The sequence below is a fragment of the Pogonomyrmex barbatus genome, unplaced genomic scaffold, assembly GCF_055798465.1.
Source record: "Pogonomyrmex barbatus isolate J1 unplaced genomic scaffold, ASM5579846v1 scaffold8, whole genome shotgun sequence".
Lineage (NCBI taxonomy): Eukaryota > Metazoa > Arthropoda > Insecta > Hymenoptera > Formicidae > Pogonomyrmex > Pogonomyrmex barbatus.
Genome location: NW_028297182.1, coordinates 2,417,425 through 2,437,057, shown reverse-complemented (window position 1 = coordinate 2,437,057; position 19,633 = coordinate 2,417,425). Strand labels below are relative to the sequence as shown.

The following is a 19,633-nucleotide window of genomic DNA, read 5'->3' as shown; positions in this document are numbered from 1 at the left end:
GTTCGCAATGCATTGTTTAAGCATTTTGTGATAGGGCATCGAGGAAAGGTAGAAGGCAAGACGGTTACATAATAAAGAGAATAATACAATTCAAAATAAGGTGCTTTATTGACACTACCCATCTTCCATACGATCGAGTACGAGTTATCCAGCAGATCGTCCCTGTAAATAATTCGTAAATATCTCGTAAGGCCCTGATTAAGGCAACGATAAAGAACGAAACAGGCAGTTAGGAATGAGCACTGATTCACTCCCGTTTGTGTCTCTCTTCTTTCCAGATATTTTGTGTCAAAACTCACGGTGCTGCCTCAGGATCAGCAGCAATGCGGGTCCAGTAAAATCACGCAGATCATCCTGACCCAGGATTACAGGCAGCTTTTAACCGAGTCGAACGCGAAGGTACCATCGAATATCAGAAGACTCGTTCAGAAGCGCGTTCTGCAATGTGAATTTTGTGGTGATTGTTTCACCTCCGATCAGGCTCTTAATTCGCATCTAGAGACGCACGAGTCCTATTCGGAGGAAGAGACAAGGCAGCAGGAGGACGAGCAGTTGGTCTGCGAGCATTGCGGTTGCAGCTTTATGACGACGCCGGAATTGCACGAGCATCAGAAGGAGCACGTTTCCGAGGAATATTTTAGCTGCGACAGTTGCGACTACGTGACCTCGGACAGGGAAAGCCTGATCGCCCATGAGCACTGTCACGTGTCCGATTATAAGTACCAATGCGAGGTGTGTGGCGAAGAATTCCAGAACAAGAGCAATTGCCAGGTGCATCTGTTGTCGCACACGCAGGAGAAGCAGTTTCAGTGCGACATATGCAACGCCACATTTCGCTATCGTCAAGGTTTACGGTTGCATGCGAAGTTACACCAACCGGACTACGTGGCGCCGCAAAGGAAGCACCACTGCGAGCTGTGCAACAAGCGTTTCTCTCGGAAGCAGGTGTTGTTGGTGCATATGAAAACTCATGGTAACGTAGAGCCACAAAACGAGTACGTCTGTCCGATATGTAGCAAGTCTGTGTCTAGCAAGACTTACCTGGCGGTGCATCTGCGGAAGCATACCGGTGAAAAACCTCATGTCTGCGACGTTTGCGGCAAGGGCTTTATCTCGCAGAACTACCTGAGCGTGCATCGTCGCACGCATACAGGCGAGAAGCCACATCAGTGCGTCCACTGCAACAAAAGATTTACCCAACGAACTACACTGGTGGTGCATTTACGGGGTCACACGGGTGACCGACCTTATCCCTGCACGTGCTGTCATAAGTCGTTCGCCTCGAAAACTATGCTGAACTCGCACTTAAAAACGCACGCGAAACAGAACGCTCAACAACGGCAACAACAGGAGGTGCAACAGCCACCAAGCTTGGAACCTCAATCCGAAGATGATCCAATGCAATTTGAATCCGTCACTGTAATGATGTAATTAGAACAATTGATTGCTGAAATAGATATCATATTTTTTTCATAATCACAAGTCTTTGTTTTGCTTTTTTTACATTTCATCAGTATATATATAGGTGATATTTGCGCGCAACATACAGAGAAAATGACTGCTAGGTACTTCGCAATCTATACTATAGATCGATAGGCTTTCAAATCCTACAGGGTAACTGGTGGAAGCATATTGTAAGGCGGACTCGCTTTTTTGTAGTGATATCTCTTTTACGCTATATTAAATTAGATAAAGAATATGCTTGTAATATGTATCGATTTGTTGAAATATGAACAGGTATTTTATCGAATTGAGACTAACATTAGACTATGCGATGCGGGCGATTCATGATTCGTTTCTTTTGATTTTATCAAAGGACTAGACTTACATGTAAATCATAAATAATTAATAGTAATTGTAATGATGGATCTGTACATTCATACTATTCACAAATCTTATATGAATTGCAAATTTTGAACCATATAATATAACACAAATCGCGCATAGTTTAACGCTAGTTCTTTCTAGAGTCTTTCTTAAACAGAATCAGTATATCATCACTGAAAAATGAAGAATACAAAAGATTTATACTGCTATGTTTCTATCGAGATTTTATTGAAAAAGATGATTTAATAATAGATAGATTGTTTTAATTAATAATATTATACTATTAGAAATAATGGTATATGTTCTATGAATAAATTCAAAAATAAAACAGAAATATAAAGTAAAACAGTAAATTATTATTTAAATTCTTTTGAACTTAAATTATACAATTTCATTCTATAAATCGTAATCTAAGATAAAGAAAAACTTGAAAGTTACATGTTGTAAATATGTACAATTACTATGTATGTTATTGTAGTGAAATCTTTATTTTGTTGTAGACAGTGATGAAATTGTTTACTGATTTAGTTTAAGAGAGGTGGAGATACCTCGCATTCCTTTGAAAAGTCTGACAGATGATATTGTTGGCGTAATATCTGATTTAAAAGAATCATAAGATAATGCCAACTATTTATTATAATCAGTAAATACTTGTATATAATAAAAGTATCATTTATGTTATAAGAATAAAATGTTTTACAGATTAGATTATACGATGCAACATTTTTATTACAGAAATAAATATCCTGTGAGATTTGATCAGACTGTGAAGATTCTATCAATGAAATTAATTAATTTTATAAATGATTTAATAAATATAAAGTGAAGGTAAACCGAAGCAGTAAATAGAAGCAAGCAACTTTGCAAACTGCAATAGAACCGTCCATGATTTTTTAGTTACTTTAACAATATTTTTTGATTTTATACTTACATTTGATTTATTTAACAATGCGATTTATAGATAGATAGTTATTTATTTGATATTTTCTGCTTCACTTGCGCATTTTTAACTTGGTAAAAACTTTTTGATATAGTGTATTGTAAATAATTGTAATCATTTTTAAATTAAATGATACTTGCCTAATTGTTATAAACGTTTATTAAAGAATTACAGAAAATAAAATTTCTAGTGCCTTTGTTACATATCTCATTATTGCTTATAAATAAAAGAAAATTATATGTGAAAATTATATGTGAAATTATATAAAAATTATGGGAATAAATTTCAGTTGTAAACCGATAAATGATGTAACGTATCTAAAAAAATTGTTGGCTTTTGGTTTTTATGTAACATTTAAAATATATTTCATTATTCTCTTATTAAAATTTTTAACTCTAATTTAGATTATTTTTATTTCACACATATTTGCTTTTTTTTTTTTTTTATATATTCTTATTTATTAAGCTCATATAAAAAGATAAAAAATATTAATATAAAAAAACATTTAAATCTTTTAAATATAATCTACTTGATTGTATTATTTTTTAAAAGGAAAAATTAATATAATAGTTAAGTTAAATAGCATTGTTATTGTACGAATCTTCCGTGCATCACGTGATTATTATTAATAGCAATTCTAAAATATTCTTGAAAAATATTAATTTTATTATTACATAAGAGGGAACTTTTATAAGAAACTTATAGAAATTATTTCTTTTGTTTTCAACTATCAATTTATTTTGTTATATATTTACAAACTCTAATATTTTTCCGTGATATTTTTTATCCGTGATATTTTTTTAGCAATATCATATTTTATCTTCATATAATTTTTCACTATCATTTTTATATAACCAATTTTAATAAAATATTGTAATTCTTTCGAAGTATTGTTCTTCCATGTCTTAAGAAAGTCTTATTTAAATATATTAATAAAGGTGTTTTAATAAATATAATGTATACATATGATAAAATACGTAAAAGTTAAATTAAAGTTTTTCATAATTCTATTTTACGGCACAAACAATATTTCTCGAAATAGTAATTTGTTGTATTATACTTTATTCTTCTTTACAAGAATGATTTAGAATTTCTAAAATAAACATATAAAATTAAAAATTATATTTATTTTTCTTATATGCACACATATTTTTTCTGTTATACAAATTTTGATTTACAATAAGTATTTTATGGAATGAAGTATCTGACTCAATATGTCATTGAGATTGCAGTTCTGAAATTATACAGTAAGTAACAAGATTTTAATATTTTATATCGGCAAATTTTTTTGTATTAAAACTTCTTACTGCACTTGAACATTTAAATAGACATAAAAATATATCTCTTTTTACTTAAATATCAATTTATTAACTTTATATAATTTGCTTTATATAATTTTTCTTCTCTTTGTGATCTATCTTTTGAATAATGATTCGGATATGTGATGTGAAATGATTGAAATAAAAGAGGAACGAATCTATTTGTTAATTATAGATATTAATCCGTGTTTCTTTATTTCTTTTCAGAATTAAAAAGCAGAATTCCAGTACATTTCTGAAAAACCATATGATGCAAAGGGAAGATCAAGGTGCCTCTTTCGTCATTCTTCAAGAGATTGACGATAAAACTATTCTTATTCAAAAGCTACCCGTGTACCACTGTGATTCGTGTGATGAAGACTTTGATTCAAAAACCAATTTGGTAATGCATAGAACGGAACGATCGATACTTAAAACCCGAGAAGTGTTGCGTCAAGCAAAACAGAAACATAAATGTGATATATGCGGACAAACGTTCTCGAGAAAATTACAGTTGTTTAAGCATCGTCGGCTGCAGTGTAGATATCCCTTAGACGTCCAGAAACAGGAGCGAAAAGAGATAGAAATCAGAAAAAGCAGGAGAAAAGTAAAGACAAGCCGTGAGGAATCGTGTCCCGTTAAATGTGATCAGTGTCACAAGGTTTTCAAGAAGAAAAGATACTTAAATGTACACAAAACGTTGCACGGCGCGCCACACATTTGTCACGTGTGTGGTGCGAAGCTCACGTCGGAGTATTATCTGAAGATTCACGTCAGGCGACACAATAAAGAGTTCACGGAGTTTTGCAAGATCTGTAACAAAGGCTTCTATTTGAAGGCGACCTTAAGGACTCACATGAGCGTGCACACGAACGAGAAACCATGTACTTGCGAAATCTGTCATAAGACCTTCGGCAATCCAGTCTATCTGCGAAGTCACATGAATATCCATCGAGAACCCGAGACGAGGAAGAAGTACAAATGCGAGATATGCAGCTTCGAAACGTTTTACAGCTATTGCTACAAAGAACACGTGTGGACCCATACGGGCGAGAACCAAGTAACATGTGAAGTATGTGGCAAGCTAATCAGACGACAGTACATGAAGACTCATATGAGAATACACACTGGTGAGAAACCGGAAATTTGTGAATTTTGTGGTAAAGCGTTCAGCGCCAGAAAGTATCTGATTAAACATCGGCGAACTCATACTGGTGAAAAGCCCTACAAGTGTAATATCTGCGAAAAATGTTTTACCCAGCGTGGCACGCTTAGTGCACATCTTCGGAGACATGTAAATCACGAATGAAAGTGTTTTTCTGTTTTATCTTTTTTTTCCTCTAGATTAAAATGCTTTTCATACTGATTCATAGTTACATAGCGTTATTTTAAATAGCGTTGATTGATAATAGCATAGCTTCCAAAAGATTTTTTTATCTGACTCTGAATAAGATTAAGCGTTATGTGATGTAAATTTCTGGATATTAAAACAAATAAAAAATAAATCTGACTGTTAAATTTATTCAATATAATTTCAGAGTACCTATTTATAGTTCTCTCACTTGAATTTAAATAGTTATATTTATATGCTCTTTTATATATATAATTGTATTGTATATATAATTGATTTTTTGCATGCTTTTTCACAAACTTTACATCTTGTTATCCTTAATTCCGAATGTGATATACAAATTTGATAGTCAGATTTATTTTGAACATCCCAAAATTTACATGAAACATTTAGATCCGTTTCTAGGATTAGATAAAAAAATATTTTTGTACCTATGTAAGTATGTATCTATGAAATTAATGTAATTTGTTAATATGCGTTAATACTTATTTATATATTATACTAATTGAATACAATTGTTATTATTTTAAAGGCCAAAATTCCAAATTCGTTACTTTCAATATTTGCGTCATCATTACAACAATTTTTTTTATGCATAGTTAATGTGATATTAATAATAACATGAAGTTATGTCAAGAAAAACAATTGATTGAAAATATTAATTTGCAGTAGCTTGCAGATTTAAATAAGTGACAATATATAAAAAGATAATTTCAGAAACCATTAAATGTTATAAAACTTTATTTAATAATATGCTTCTTTTTTCTCACCTATTAATTTGCTATATATAATTAAATCTATATGTTGTTATTATTAATTAATACATCATTGTGTGCGATTAAAAAATATTTTTGTGCATAACTAAAATATTGAAATCAAATAAATTTATTTCTTTAATGTGATATTATGTATACTGTACTGTATATTATATATACAATACAATAAATTTAAATGTTTTTCTATAATTATTTATGATTCTGCTTTTACTCATTTTAGGATTAATTCAGATAATATAATAAATTATGTCAAATAAAATAGAAGAGTGAAAAATTTATACTTTGATAATAAAATTTCAAATACTAGCAAAATTAATTGATTTTAAAAGTAAAATAATTAGGTGAAACATTAATTATATAAAATCAAATACATAAAATGTTAGAAGTTAAAATATTATTTATAATTTATATTTTGAAAACATAATATGAACAATTTTTGAAAAGGTGAGTAAGAAAAGTATAATATAATTCTTGTTACGAACAAGAATTGTATATTACTTAGTCTGATTGAACAAATATACTTTTAGAAAGAAGAATTATAGATTATATCTTGTAAAGAACGTAGTTCATAAAAGTATAAAAAAAGATTTCTAATCTTTTATTAATGAATATTTATTTCAATTTTTAATATAATTAACTTTAAATGTGTGACATATATAATTAAAAGACTAAACCTTTCTGAACAATTCAAAGATTATGTTATCTAATTTTCAACAAATCAATTAGAGCAGTAACGATCAAACTGGCAGACATGATCGACATAATCAGTATAATATGAAAGTGCTTGCTATAAAACTTATCAAGAGTGTGAAAAAGCTTAGCTCAAGTAAATTTATTTTGAATTGAATTCTAATAAATATTTATTCTCTAAGAATTCTCCTTCGCTTCCTCGCGCTGTTGACAGATATTATTTATTACAGGTGTGACGAGGTCGAGATAGAAGATCCAGTCGAGCTCAAAGATATAGAGTTAGTGCGATATCAAGACGAAGTATCTACCGTGGAAGAGTATCACATCGATGATCAAGAAATGATTACGGAAACGATTGAGTATAGAACTGAAGATTTGAACGACAAAGTGGAGTCTATGACGGAGATACATGTTATAAAACGAGTTTCCGAACACGATTCAGGTCGCAAACGTGCGACGATTTATGAATGTGAAATTTGTGGGAAACAAATGTTCAAGAAGCTGCAATTTTTGAAGCATAGACAGGATCACGAGAGGAATCCGAAGGTTGACAATCGTTGCGAAGAATGCGATAAAGTCTTCGATAATGAAGACAAGTTGCGAAAACATATGATAAAAGTGCATCAGAAGGAGAAGCCCTTTCAATGCGTTCTGTGCGGCAAGTGTTTTAAGACTGAGGAATTCCTGAAGACTCACTTGAAGCAGCACAACAAACGTTTCATCTGTGACATATGCGGCGTGTCAAAGGTCTCCGGGTACGATTTGCGCTTACATAAAAAGAAGCATAATCAGGAATATGTGATTTATTGCAAGGTCTGCAGCAAGGGCTTTTACACGAATCAGACATTGGAGCGGCACTTGCTCACGCACACCGGTGAGAAGCCTTTTGTGTGTAAAGTATGTAACACCGCGTATGCAAGCGCGGCGTATCTCAACATGCACATGAGGTCTCACGGCGAGAGAGAGAAGCACAAGTGCAATATCTGCGATTTCGAGAGCTACTGGAAGGCCGCCCTGAAGGTGCATCTCAAGATACACACCGGCGAGAATCAGATCACATGCGAGGTGTGCGGAAAGTCCGTGAGCAGCAAGACGTATTTGCAAATTCACATGCGTATACACTCGGGTGAGAAACCGCACATTTGCGAGATGTGCGGCAAGGCGTTCAGCGTACGAAAGTATCTGATTGTACATTTGCGAACGCATACTGGCGAAAGACCTTACGAGTGTAAAGTGTGCCAGAAAAGATTTACGCAACAGGGCTCACTGAATTCTCATATGAAGTCTCATAATGAGAGCAAATAAACGAGACACTCTTCAAGGCCTGTATACTCGATATTTGCCATTCACATAGAGTTAAATATGGTCCTTCAATTCTTTATTTTGAATTATTTGCGAATTATGAGCGTACTGTGAATATAATATAAGTCATATACCGCTCTATAATCATTACATAGAGTTTTATAATTAAATGAAGTTTGTTTGGTGGAAACAAAATGTATGACATCATGTGAAATAGCATGTGTGAATGAAGTTAAATAAAATGCATATGAAAATTGCATTTTATTTAGCAAATTATTTTTCATAAAAGCGTAAGACTGATGATAATCATAAAAAGTTAAAAAGGAAGAACATAACAGATCTAGCCTTAAAAATTCAAGATTTATTCTAGAGATTATTATTTTATAAAACATGCTTTAAATTGATTTAAGTTATTTAAATATATATTGTGCAATCACATATCTTTTTAAAGCTTTTAGAATTTTATTCATGTTTTATTTAAAGATATAAATTTAATATGAAAACAACATTTTTTAAACAGAATAACGTATTCATTTAGTTATCTAACCGAATCATGAAAAATAATAATATTTTAATCTTGTGTAAAGTTAAATTTATTGTGACAACTTAATAATACTCTTTATTTTAAGATTTCAAGTTTATTTGAAATTTTAATTCGTAAAATCATAATTATTTTATACCTGAGCAGCATAATATATTTATAAATATATGTTAAGTCATCAATTATTATCAAATCTATAACACTGTAAATATATTACATATATTATCTTCTATATATATGTCTTGTTATAATCAAAAATAAAAAATATAAATGTGTCATACATGTGCTTTGATAGCTGTAAATTTATCTATTTTACAATTTATTAAAATTTCATGTAAAATATACTAATAGTGGAGACTTTCTATATAAATAAATATGACAAGCGGATGATGGAACAATCGCCAATATGAAAATGTCATTTGGATTACAAATATTACAATAAAGATTTACTACAAATTTTCGAAAGGTACGCATTATTTTGTAATTCGTGATTGAGTTTAATTCTTGGTATACTTATTAATATTGTTACATATTTTATCTGTGCTATTTTTTTAAGTGAAGGAAGATACGAAATAATGTTTAATATTATATGAAGAATAGCAAAAATTTGATTGTATTACCATTCTGTTTAATTATAAATCATCTTGAGAGAATAAATTTAATTGTACAGCAATTATTTATTATTAATTACATGTACATGATTAAAAAAGTAATAGATATACGTATTTTTTCAACATTTTTTATTTGTATGTACGTATAATTTTTTCTTCGATATTTGATAATCTAAAAAGTTGTATTAACACACAATATTTGACAAAAAGGGATTAGATATAAAGGAACATAAGTGAGAAATTTATCTAAATACTCTCTATAACAATCGATTTAAATTGGATTTAATATTATTATATGTGTATAGTCATTATTTCATTTTCTTTTCAGAAATGAAAAACCAGCAGAGACGTGTGTAAAAAATGAACAATCTGTAGACGAATCTACAGATTCTACATCGGTTTCAATTTTCATTAAAGAAGAAAATATAAAACATAAAGATTACAATGTGCAATACGAAGCTATAAGTTCGAGATGTAATCTTTCCAAAAACTCACCAACAAAAAATGAACTTGAAGAAGTTACGAACGGAGAAATTATGATTCGTCAGAATCATTCAGGCATGAAAAAACAATCTACCAATCAAACATTTTACGAATGTGATATATGTACGAAGCTGTTCAGATCGAAGAACTTGTTCGAAGGCCATTTAGTGGCGCACAGCGACGCTCGACCCTATCAATGCGATGTTTGTGGCAAGTCCTTCAAGAGAACCAATACCTTAGCAGTACACAAGCGAATCCACACTCACGAGAAAAACTTTGTTTGCGATGTGTGCGGTCGCGCGTTTGTACAGGCTTCTCAGCTAGCTACACATCACAGGCGTCACTTTGAAAAGTACACAAGGCACTGTGAGATCTGCAACAAGGGCTTCTTCACGAATGCCGAGTTGCATGGGCACATGAACGTGAAGCACGGCGCCAAGGAGCATGTGTGTACCGCTTGCAACAAGTCGTTTCCCAACAATCATACCCTGGTGCGTCACTTGAAGATCCACGATCCGAACTTCAAACCCATCAAGCATCAATGCGAGTTTTGCGGCAAGACGTTTGCCTACAAGAATTCGTTGGTGGTTCACGTCAAGTCACACACCGGCGAGAATAAGTACGACTGTCACCTGTGCGGCAAGTCCGTCTCATCCAAGGGATCTCTTCAGGATCATTTGCGTCTGCATGGCGGGGAGAAGTCTCTAGTCTGCGACGTTTGCGGTAAGGCCTTTCACAAGAGAACGACGTTGGTCGTGCACAAGAGGACTCACACCGGCGAGAAACCATACTCATGCGACACCTGTGGAAAATCTTTCACGCAACATTCTACTCTGGTTATACATAAACGATATCACACTGGCCAGAGACCGTATCAGTGTAGTTATTGCAGCAAGTCTTTTGTATCCAGAGGATTACTTAACGCACACAATAAAATACACGTGGTTAATGTGATGGTGATGCAGCCCGCATAATTAATATGACTTGGATGTTTATTTGTATTACACTCAATTGCATCTTGTGTTCAAAATATTGTGCAGTGATACTATTAAACTTATGGATCCAAGCATCGTGACAGAACAAAATTGCTAGTTGAACACTGCCATTTTATACTTTGACATTGTACATTTACAATGCTATACGACTAAATATTTTCATCTGAATCAATACTTAATGCGATAATCATAATATTGACGTTATAACTGATATTTTTTGTTAGATTTATGATTTAATTTTTAAATATTGAAGAATTGAAACATTGATCTCTTTTTTATTATTATTATTATTATTATTATTACACTATTATGAATGAATGACTTAAGCTTTTATATTAAATGATACATATAACAAGAACTTTTTTTTATAATTCTGATATGAATGTTTCTATTTTTATTTTTGAAGAATGATGTGTAACGTATGTGTGAATTATCGTCGAAAGTTAATATATTTATCTAAAAAATGAATGTACAAAATTGTACATTAAATGATAGAATAACAAGTAAAAAAGTAAGATATGTATAATACTGATTATTTTTATGCAGATTACAATCTTTGTATTAGTTGGATATTCTTGCATTATGTATTATTTTAATAAAAATACTACTCAAAATTATGACTATCAAAAAATATCTTATCATGTTTTTTCATGTCTCAAGTATTTCCATTTATATATGTATATATGATAAAATATTTCTGAATATTTTTTAATCAAATTATCTAAATACATACATTGTGATGAAGCTGCAAGTTCTACAAATTTACTTACAGGAGTAGAAATAATTTGCTAAACAACGAGAGCGGACAATGAAAGATCGTTGCAACGTAACAAGGATATTCGATACTGATATCCCCTTGAATTTTTCCATTTCAGGTACAGCCAACTACCGTTTTCCGAAGACTATTACCCGGTGTTCTCTAAACTCGATCTGATGAAGAAGAACGGAGAACCCACCAAGTCCCCGTCAAAGTGCTCGGAACCGACGGCAGATACGACCGATGAGACAGCAGCCTCAACGAATCCCGAACAAGATGCCATAAAGCAAGAGGTAAATGATGAGGATGATGAGGAAGATCATCCTTTGGTGTATCACTGCTCGGTTTGTGGTGTCTTCTTTGCCTCGCAATCCTTGTTGACCAATCATGAGATCGAGCACAAAGGTAAGCGGAAGAACACGTGTGCCCAATGTGGCCGAGTCTTCAGAACCGGTATCAGTCTTCGCAAACACATGAAGGCACATGCGGTACGTAAAAGCAGTCGTAAAGGCAATTCTTCCGGGGTGTCCGGCCGTACGGCGTCATTGAAGAAAGTGAAAAAGGAGAAGCCCGAAGTGGAATTTCTTTGCAAGACATGTAACAAGGTCTTCCGGCACAAGAGCAATTATCAGAAGCATTTGTTGCGCCACACGGTAGGCGATCTCCCCTGCAAGCATTGCTCCAAGAAGTTCCGGTTGTTTCGCGACCTAACGAGACATGAGAAGACGCATTTTCTACCGAGCTACACGTGCAAAGAGTGTGATTATGAAACTACCGTTCTAGCTGCTCTGAGCATCCACATGACGCGACACATGGACAAGGCAGACTTACCGTTCAAGTGCAACGAGTGCGACAAGCGTTTCCGGAAGAAGCTCGATCTTCAGGAGCACTATAACATTCACTCGGGCGAGAAGCCATTCGTCTGTCAGCTCTGCAACAACGCTTTCTATTTGAGACGACAACTCTCCGCGCATTGCAGACGCAACCATCCCGAGCTGAAGGCCAACAAAGTGACCAGCACCGCCTGTGACATTTGCGGTCGTGTACTGGCTACGAAAAGATCACTTTTCCGTCACAAGGAAAGTCACAATCCGACGAAACTGTACCTCTGTGACTACTGTGGAAAGAGTCTTAGTAGTGCTGAACATCTGAAGAAGCACAGGCGGATCCACACCGGGGAGAAACCATACGTCTGTGATATCTGCGGAAAGGGTTTCACCGACTCCGAAAATCTGAGAATGCACAGGAGGGTGCACACGGGGGAGAAACCGTATAAATGCGATCAATGCCCGAAGGCGTTCTCGCAGAGGTCAACGTTGACGATTCACAAACGCGGACACACCGGGGAACGACCTTACGTTTGCCAAATTTGCCATCGTGGATTCTCTTGCCAGGGCAACTTGACGGCACACCAGAAGTCTACATGTGTTTAAGAACTTTGACCTTGAACGAGAGAATTTGTTCTGTGAATGGCTTAAAATTTCTCGTTGTCGACATATGACGATTTAAGAACAAGATTTTACGTTGACGATCACACATTTAATGACGATAGTGCGATTAGTACGTGCTTACGCGTTGTTACCTTATGTATCGTGACAGCGGGACAGAAACTGAAAGAGAGATCTTTTGAATTATAGATTATATATCTATACGCGTTGATGTTGACGAAGTGCGCGTCATATTCGCGAGATTGATACCGATACTTCCCGATAAATCTCTATCTGATATCTTTTGTACACTCGTAATATTTGCGTAAACCGTGCGGCGCTCAAAAGACAAGATTATGCACGATATTTATCTGTTTAGTTCTTCCACGAATTATACTTTACATGAGTTATACGACTATACGTTTGTATTATCGTGCTCAAAGTGTTCCGTTACGAATATTGTTGTTCTATTTTTTTTCAGTGTAAATAAGGATAACTTGTAAGCCGAAGTTGTATGCCAATGTTGTTGAATGAGAATTCATTTCCTCTCTCTTTATATTTTTCTTCTTTTTCAGTTTCTTTTTTTTTTTACAGGCGAGACTTCAGCTTTACTCGTACGAATGAAGATAAATGCATCGACAAATTTATGTTATATTATTAACGATATTCGTTATTATATGTTTAATAAAATAACACGTACATCAAAAGTGTTTGTGATTATAAAATTATCTTTATCAATTAAAATTGTTCCTTGATCGTGAAGCGAGCGAACATCACTCTTCCTCCCAACATCCGCTAGATTGTTTAATTAATTTCTGGGTCGTATACTTCAGATGGTCAAGAGGAATCAGCGAATGTCTTGGCGATGTGATTATGTATATAGCATGTTGAAATTTACTATTATTGCTTACAGAGTCCTCGAGAATGGAGTATTGATAGGGCAAAGTACCCAGGCTGATAAGGAGGAATTCGAGAACCATAGGCGATTAAATATAAATCATCTGACAGTTGGTAAATTGTCAACTGAAGTGAAGGACGAGCCGCAAGTGATATCGAAGGAGCCTTTTAATTTAATGCGTCAAGAAGCGCAAGAAGTGTGTCGTAAGAACGTCAAACAGAATACAATTAACGTACAGAAGGAAGGCCGCAAGAGAAAACGAAAAGAATGCGAGAAGTACGAATGTTCTATATGTCAGTTGCATTTCGCTCAGCGAGGATATTACAAACGGCACATGGTAAAGCACAGCGACGTACGTCCGTTCAAGTGCACGATATGCGAGAAAGCTTTCAAGCGCTCGTCGGAGATGACCAGTCACATGCAGATTCATAGCGACGTCACATATGCCTGCGAAACTTGTAACTTCACTACGAGAAATAAGGTCTCATTGAGAATCCACATTCGACGGGTTCATCAGCGGGACTTTCCATACCGTTGCGGGCAGTGTGGCAAGGGATTCATGTCGAATTACGACTTGGAGGATCACACGGCGAGCCACCTAGATAGCAAGAGTTTTGTCTGCGAGTATTGCGGAAATATGTACTCGCAGAAATCATATTTGATCGCACACATGCGCGCGATTCACGCGATTCAGAAGAGCGAGCCGAAAAAATATCAGTGCGATCTTTGCAGCAAGAGCTTCGCCTCGGAGCACAATCTTCGTAATCATGCAAGTCTGCATTCGCAGAAGTTTCTGTGCGCCCAGTGCGGTAAAGAATTTGCGACGAATCACGCGTTAGAGTTACATAACCGTAAGCACACCGGTGAACGACCTTACCAGTGCAAATTGTGTTCGAAAGCTTTTGCAAGATCCGTGGCTCTCAGGGTGCACAAGCTCACTCACACAGGCGAGAGACCGTACGTATGCGATATCTGCGGAAAAAATTTCACGCAACGCAGCAGCATGATGGCACATCGTCGCAAACATCCTGGTGATCATCCACCGCCGCCACCGTTGCTGCTCAGTCGACTTGAATTACGTACCCAAGAGTTAGAGCATTAGCTACTGGGTACGATCTGCTTACAAATCCGTTAGAATAATAACTGCTAAAATAATTTATCTTGAATATGTAAACGCTGCGCTGCTATTGAAAGAATAATATGTTAATAATTAAAATATTATTAATTAAATATTATTAAATGAAAGGAAGTTAATTTCATAATTTTGTTTCTATCCTAAAATGAATATTGAATATTTGGTCATTATTTAATTTCTGGAAAAATTGTAAAATTATATAATAATATCAAACATATTATCATCAAATGACCTTATTAGAGTTCTTCTATTGAAACATTACTAGTGATTACTGAAGATTTTTACACAAATATGATGGACATTGTACGTTTCGTATTTGTACTGATTGAAATTAATGGATGTTTCAGGAGACGCTGGACCACTGTACAGGACGGTGATGTAATTCGGAAAGTGATTGTGCATAATGGCATAATTGAGATTACTTCTAAAAAAAGTGTGAAAGACTCGACAAAAGAAGACAAAAAGGAAAAAGAACAAAAACAAATGAAGAAAAATAGCAGAGAAGAAAATATTTGTGTAGAGAAAGAAACAGACAAAAATTTATTAAATAAAGAAGAAAATAAATCTCGAGAAGTGATGCCACCTGAAAACACTACACAAAAGGAAGAAAAAGAAGACGTAGATCAAATATTGGATAAGGTGCGAAACGCATGTCCATTTTGCTTGAAGCACTTTGATGACGAGAAGTATCTCAAGAGACATATTGTAGCAAGTCATCAAAAAAGAGCATATAAATGTGATAAATGTCGTGCATCTTGTCAAACCGAACAGGGTTTGGAGAATCATCGTAGGAGTCACAGTGACGATTATTTCTTCGAATGTAACATATGTCACTTAAAGTATAAACGCCCGATAACGTTGCAGCAACACCAAATACGAGCGCATAGTGACGTTGCTGCTCAGTTTATTTGTGATTCTTGCGGCCAATCGTTCAAGGTGAAAGTGGACCTTCATGTGCACATTAAAAGGAAGCACACCAACGACGTTCACATATGTCGATACTGCGGAAAATCTGTGACGGATCTTCACAGCCACGAATGGAAGCATAAGAAACGGGCCGAAATGGCCAATTTACAGTTCTCTTGCCATCTGTGTATCAAGAAATTCCAGAATAAAACTCGCCTCGACAATCATCTGTTATTGCATAAACAAGGTTACAAATGCACCGAATGCAACGTCGTTGTCACCTCATCGAGACAACTAGAGTACCATAGGACTCGGATACACAAACCGGGCATGACTTGTCCGATTTGCAAGAAAGTATTCTTGTCGAGGGATAACAAATTCTATCAGCACATTCTTACGCATGCCGGTATTAGGCCATATAATTGCGATATTTGCGGCGAGGACTACACTCAGCGATCCAGTCTCTTCCGGCATCGAAGAAATCATCCCGGTCCTCTTCCGCCCTACAAGTCGCAAGTTCCTATCGCCGGGTTAGCTAAAAATGTTTTACAGAAGCTCTTGAAACCATAATGAATGATTTATTAAAAACGATATAAATCATTGTTTATACAAAAGACATTTTGATCTACAAATATGAAGATATAAAATGGCAAATTTTAAAAAATTTAAAAATTTTAAAAAATATAATTTTTCAAAAGATACATTTATCATTTAATAATTCGTGAAAATATAAAAAAGATATTACGCTATTTGAAGATATTAATTTATAACTGCAATGGTACATGTTTTCTTTTTTTTTTTAGATGCATTATAATTAATTAAAAACTTTTGAAATTTTTTTTTTTGTAAATATATTTTGAACAAGATGTGAAAAATATGATATGTTTTATTGTACGTGTACAAGCGAACTTGAAATCACGAAAAAAAGATGATGATCGTCGATAGATTCTCTATGACAAGAATAAGTGACGTTAATTTATATTTCTATAGACGACTGATTTCTACAATTGATTATAAAACTTATTACTTCCAATTATTTAAATTATTTTGAACATATATATCTTGCGTGTAAATTTAGTTCTTTTGTAAAGTATAAGTATAGAATAAGTAGTACGATCAAATATTTACCTCCTTGAACTGACTGAAATATATATATAATGTGATAATAATATTTTGTTAATGATGATATAGCGTACACAATTTTGAATTATAATTGGTCATCATTGATTGTAATTAGACGGAAATCAATAAATAAAACAGATTGTATTTTTGCGAAATTATTCTTTTTATGTAACTGTTAAGTAAATTAACATTATTACAAGTACATTAAAACATTGTACGTATTGGAATTTAATTATATAAGATTTATAAATAATATTTTTATTATATAACAGTTTTGACTCAAGAAAAAAATACTTATTCTTTTACAACTTGAAGTAAGAGAATTTGTTACTCTTGCATTTGATTACGACAGATTTTAGTATAACTGATAAATATATTAGTAATAACTAATAAACGTTCATTTCAGATTAATCCCATTTCCAGATGAAAAGAGATGGAAGGGCATACTAGCTATTTGAATATATGTGTGTCTGTTGTTTGAATATATATTTCAAATACAGTATTGATAATTTATGCATTGACACAATTTATTCCTGTTTCAGAAGAAAAGCCTATCGTCATACAGAAAGAAGAGCAAAATCAAAAAGGAACTGTTTATTTCATCATTTTTCCATTTTTGTTGGAAATCTGTTAAAGACGAATATAATTTCACAAGAATGAAAGAACTAAATCTGTTACAGTATATTATAGGATAAATAACTCGAAGGTTTATAAAAAGAAAGATATACTGGATACACAAAATTCTGTGAGAGTTCAGAACAACATATCAATTCAAAAAGTTCAATCTTCGATAAACATAAAATCCACTGCAAGACTTCAGTTTGTCAAGTTTACGGAATAAAATTCGAAGACAAAAAAGACATAGAAAGACATAAAAAGATAAAAGATGTTTGTTCAATTTGCGAGAAACAGTTTAACGGTGTGAAATTTAGTGGTAAAAATGTGCATTGTAAATGTGAGTGTAAAAGAGTTTCACGCAACAGACACATGAAAAATATATCAGAATGAACTACTTTAAGTGTGAGATCTGTGACAAAATACAAAACTAAAGGAGGACTACAGAGAAGACACTACATTCGCAACCATAAAAAAATGGAATTTACTTGCAATCGCATTTATAAACTGAAGATGGATATGATGAATTATAAAAAGAATATATATATATATATATATATATATATATATATATCCAATTTTAAGCTGCAAATCTGCTACTATTGTGGCAAGATAGAGAAATAACGATTAATAATCACGAGTGGCGGCATCGAAAACAAAATTACAAGTGTCATATATGTCACAAAAAATTTTATCAGAGATGCAAATTGGATGCAAACTGGACTCCATATGATATAAGAAAGGCTTTAAATATGGAGATTGCGGCAAGGCGTACAGCAACGCTCGCAAACTCGTGAGTCCCAAAACATAACATATAAACACTGCCAGAATATTTATACCTGTGTCTTATATCAGAGAGCGATATTGTCGATCAGCAGTTTCTATTTATACATATGTACTTACCCATGCCGTAATACGGCCGTAAAAATACAACGTTTGCAAGATTTTACACAACATAAAATTCTATTGAAATATAGGATTCATCATTCTGAGTTACTGCTATTGAAGTTACTATTGTCACTTCTAATATTAAAATTTGCTAAGGATTTCCTTAGAGCAAAAAATATCGAGTAAAATTTCCTAGGAATACACGATTATAATTGATAACAAAGTGATTGTTAACAATAGGCTTGGAAATGATATATTAATAACTAAGGAATGCATTTAAGATATTGATATTAAAATATATGGAGAGTTTACGTATATGTTTCCAATTTTATTTTATATATAAAAAAAGCTTATTTCTGATGAGATATTAATATTTATATATAAATAATATGTTGATATATTGTATAAGGTCTTAATATAAAATTAATAAAAAATAATATATTAGAAATTTAATTATATTTGAAATTACAAAAGAGAATTTCTATTTACAATTTATAATTTCTATTTAAATAAATTATTTACGTTTTCGTTAAAAGAAATATAAAAGTAATTTTACATATCAATAAATAAAAAATATAGGAAATTTTTCTAAAGAAATTAAATATATTAAATAAATTGTGATTAAAATCCTTAATAAAATAATTACATTTATATAAGTTTATTTAATTTCTTTACAGTCTTTTAATTATTTTTGTAATTTATTTTTAATTTTACTAATCTGTGACAATGAATATATGTTTCATTTCTCAGTTCATAATTTTCACTACATTATTGACTTTCTTTCCATCACTAGGTCTTGCAACTGTGATTGTGAGTGATGTTATTTCTTAATTTTACATAATAAATTCGGAGCTCATTGATAATTAGTTGTTAGCTTTATGTTCATAGTTCGTTTATTAACTCTCCTTCAATAAAGACAATTGTATTAATTTCTAATGCATTTCTTACCGTGCTTAACTCTAGTCATATCATTAAGTTAAAAATATTAGTGTATATTAAATATTAGTGTATATAAAAAATTTATACATATATTAATGTAACATGTAGACTCAACATTTGTGTTTCTCTTTT

The 19,633-nt window shown here is 33.0% G+C and overlaps 1 protein-coding gene across 31 annotated transcripts in view; it reads left to right on the top strand.

Moving 5' to 3' along the window:
• LOC105426103 (zinc finger Y-chromosomal protein-like) overlaps positions 1–19,633 on the top strand; it is a 58,402-nt gene that overhangs the window by 9,904 nt on the left and 28,865 nt on the right. For 2 of the 31 annotated variants that reach the window (XM_089083932.1, XM_089083925.1), the window contains exons 5-6: positions 13,912–15,005; positions 15,379–15,525. The exons of 15 other annotated variants lie outside the window; for them this stretch is intronic. In XM_089083932.1, the coding sequence (XP_088940058.1) occupies positions 13,912–14,998 (1,087 nt within the window). In that variant the 3' untranslated portion in view covers positions 14,999–15,005; positions 15,379–15,525. Of the gene's footprint in view, positions 1–278; positions 1,477–4,293; positions 6,385–7,112; positions 9,028–9,664; positions 11,085–11,689; positions 13,706–13,911; positions 15,006–15,378; positions 17,215–17,714; positions 18,468–19,633 lie in introns of those variants that run through there. 14 more of the 31 variants (XM_089083929.1, XM_089083920.1, XM_089083918.1 and 11 more) reach the window with 8 other exon arrangements.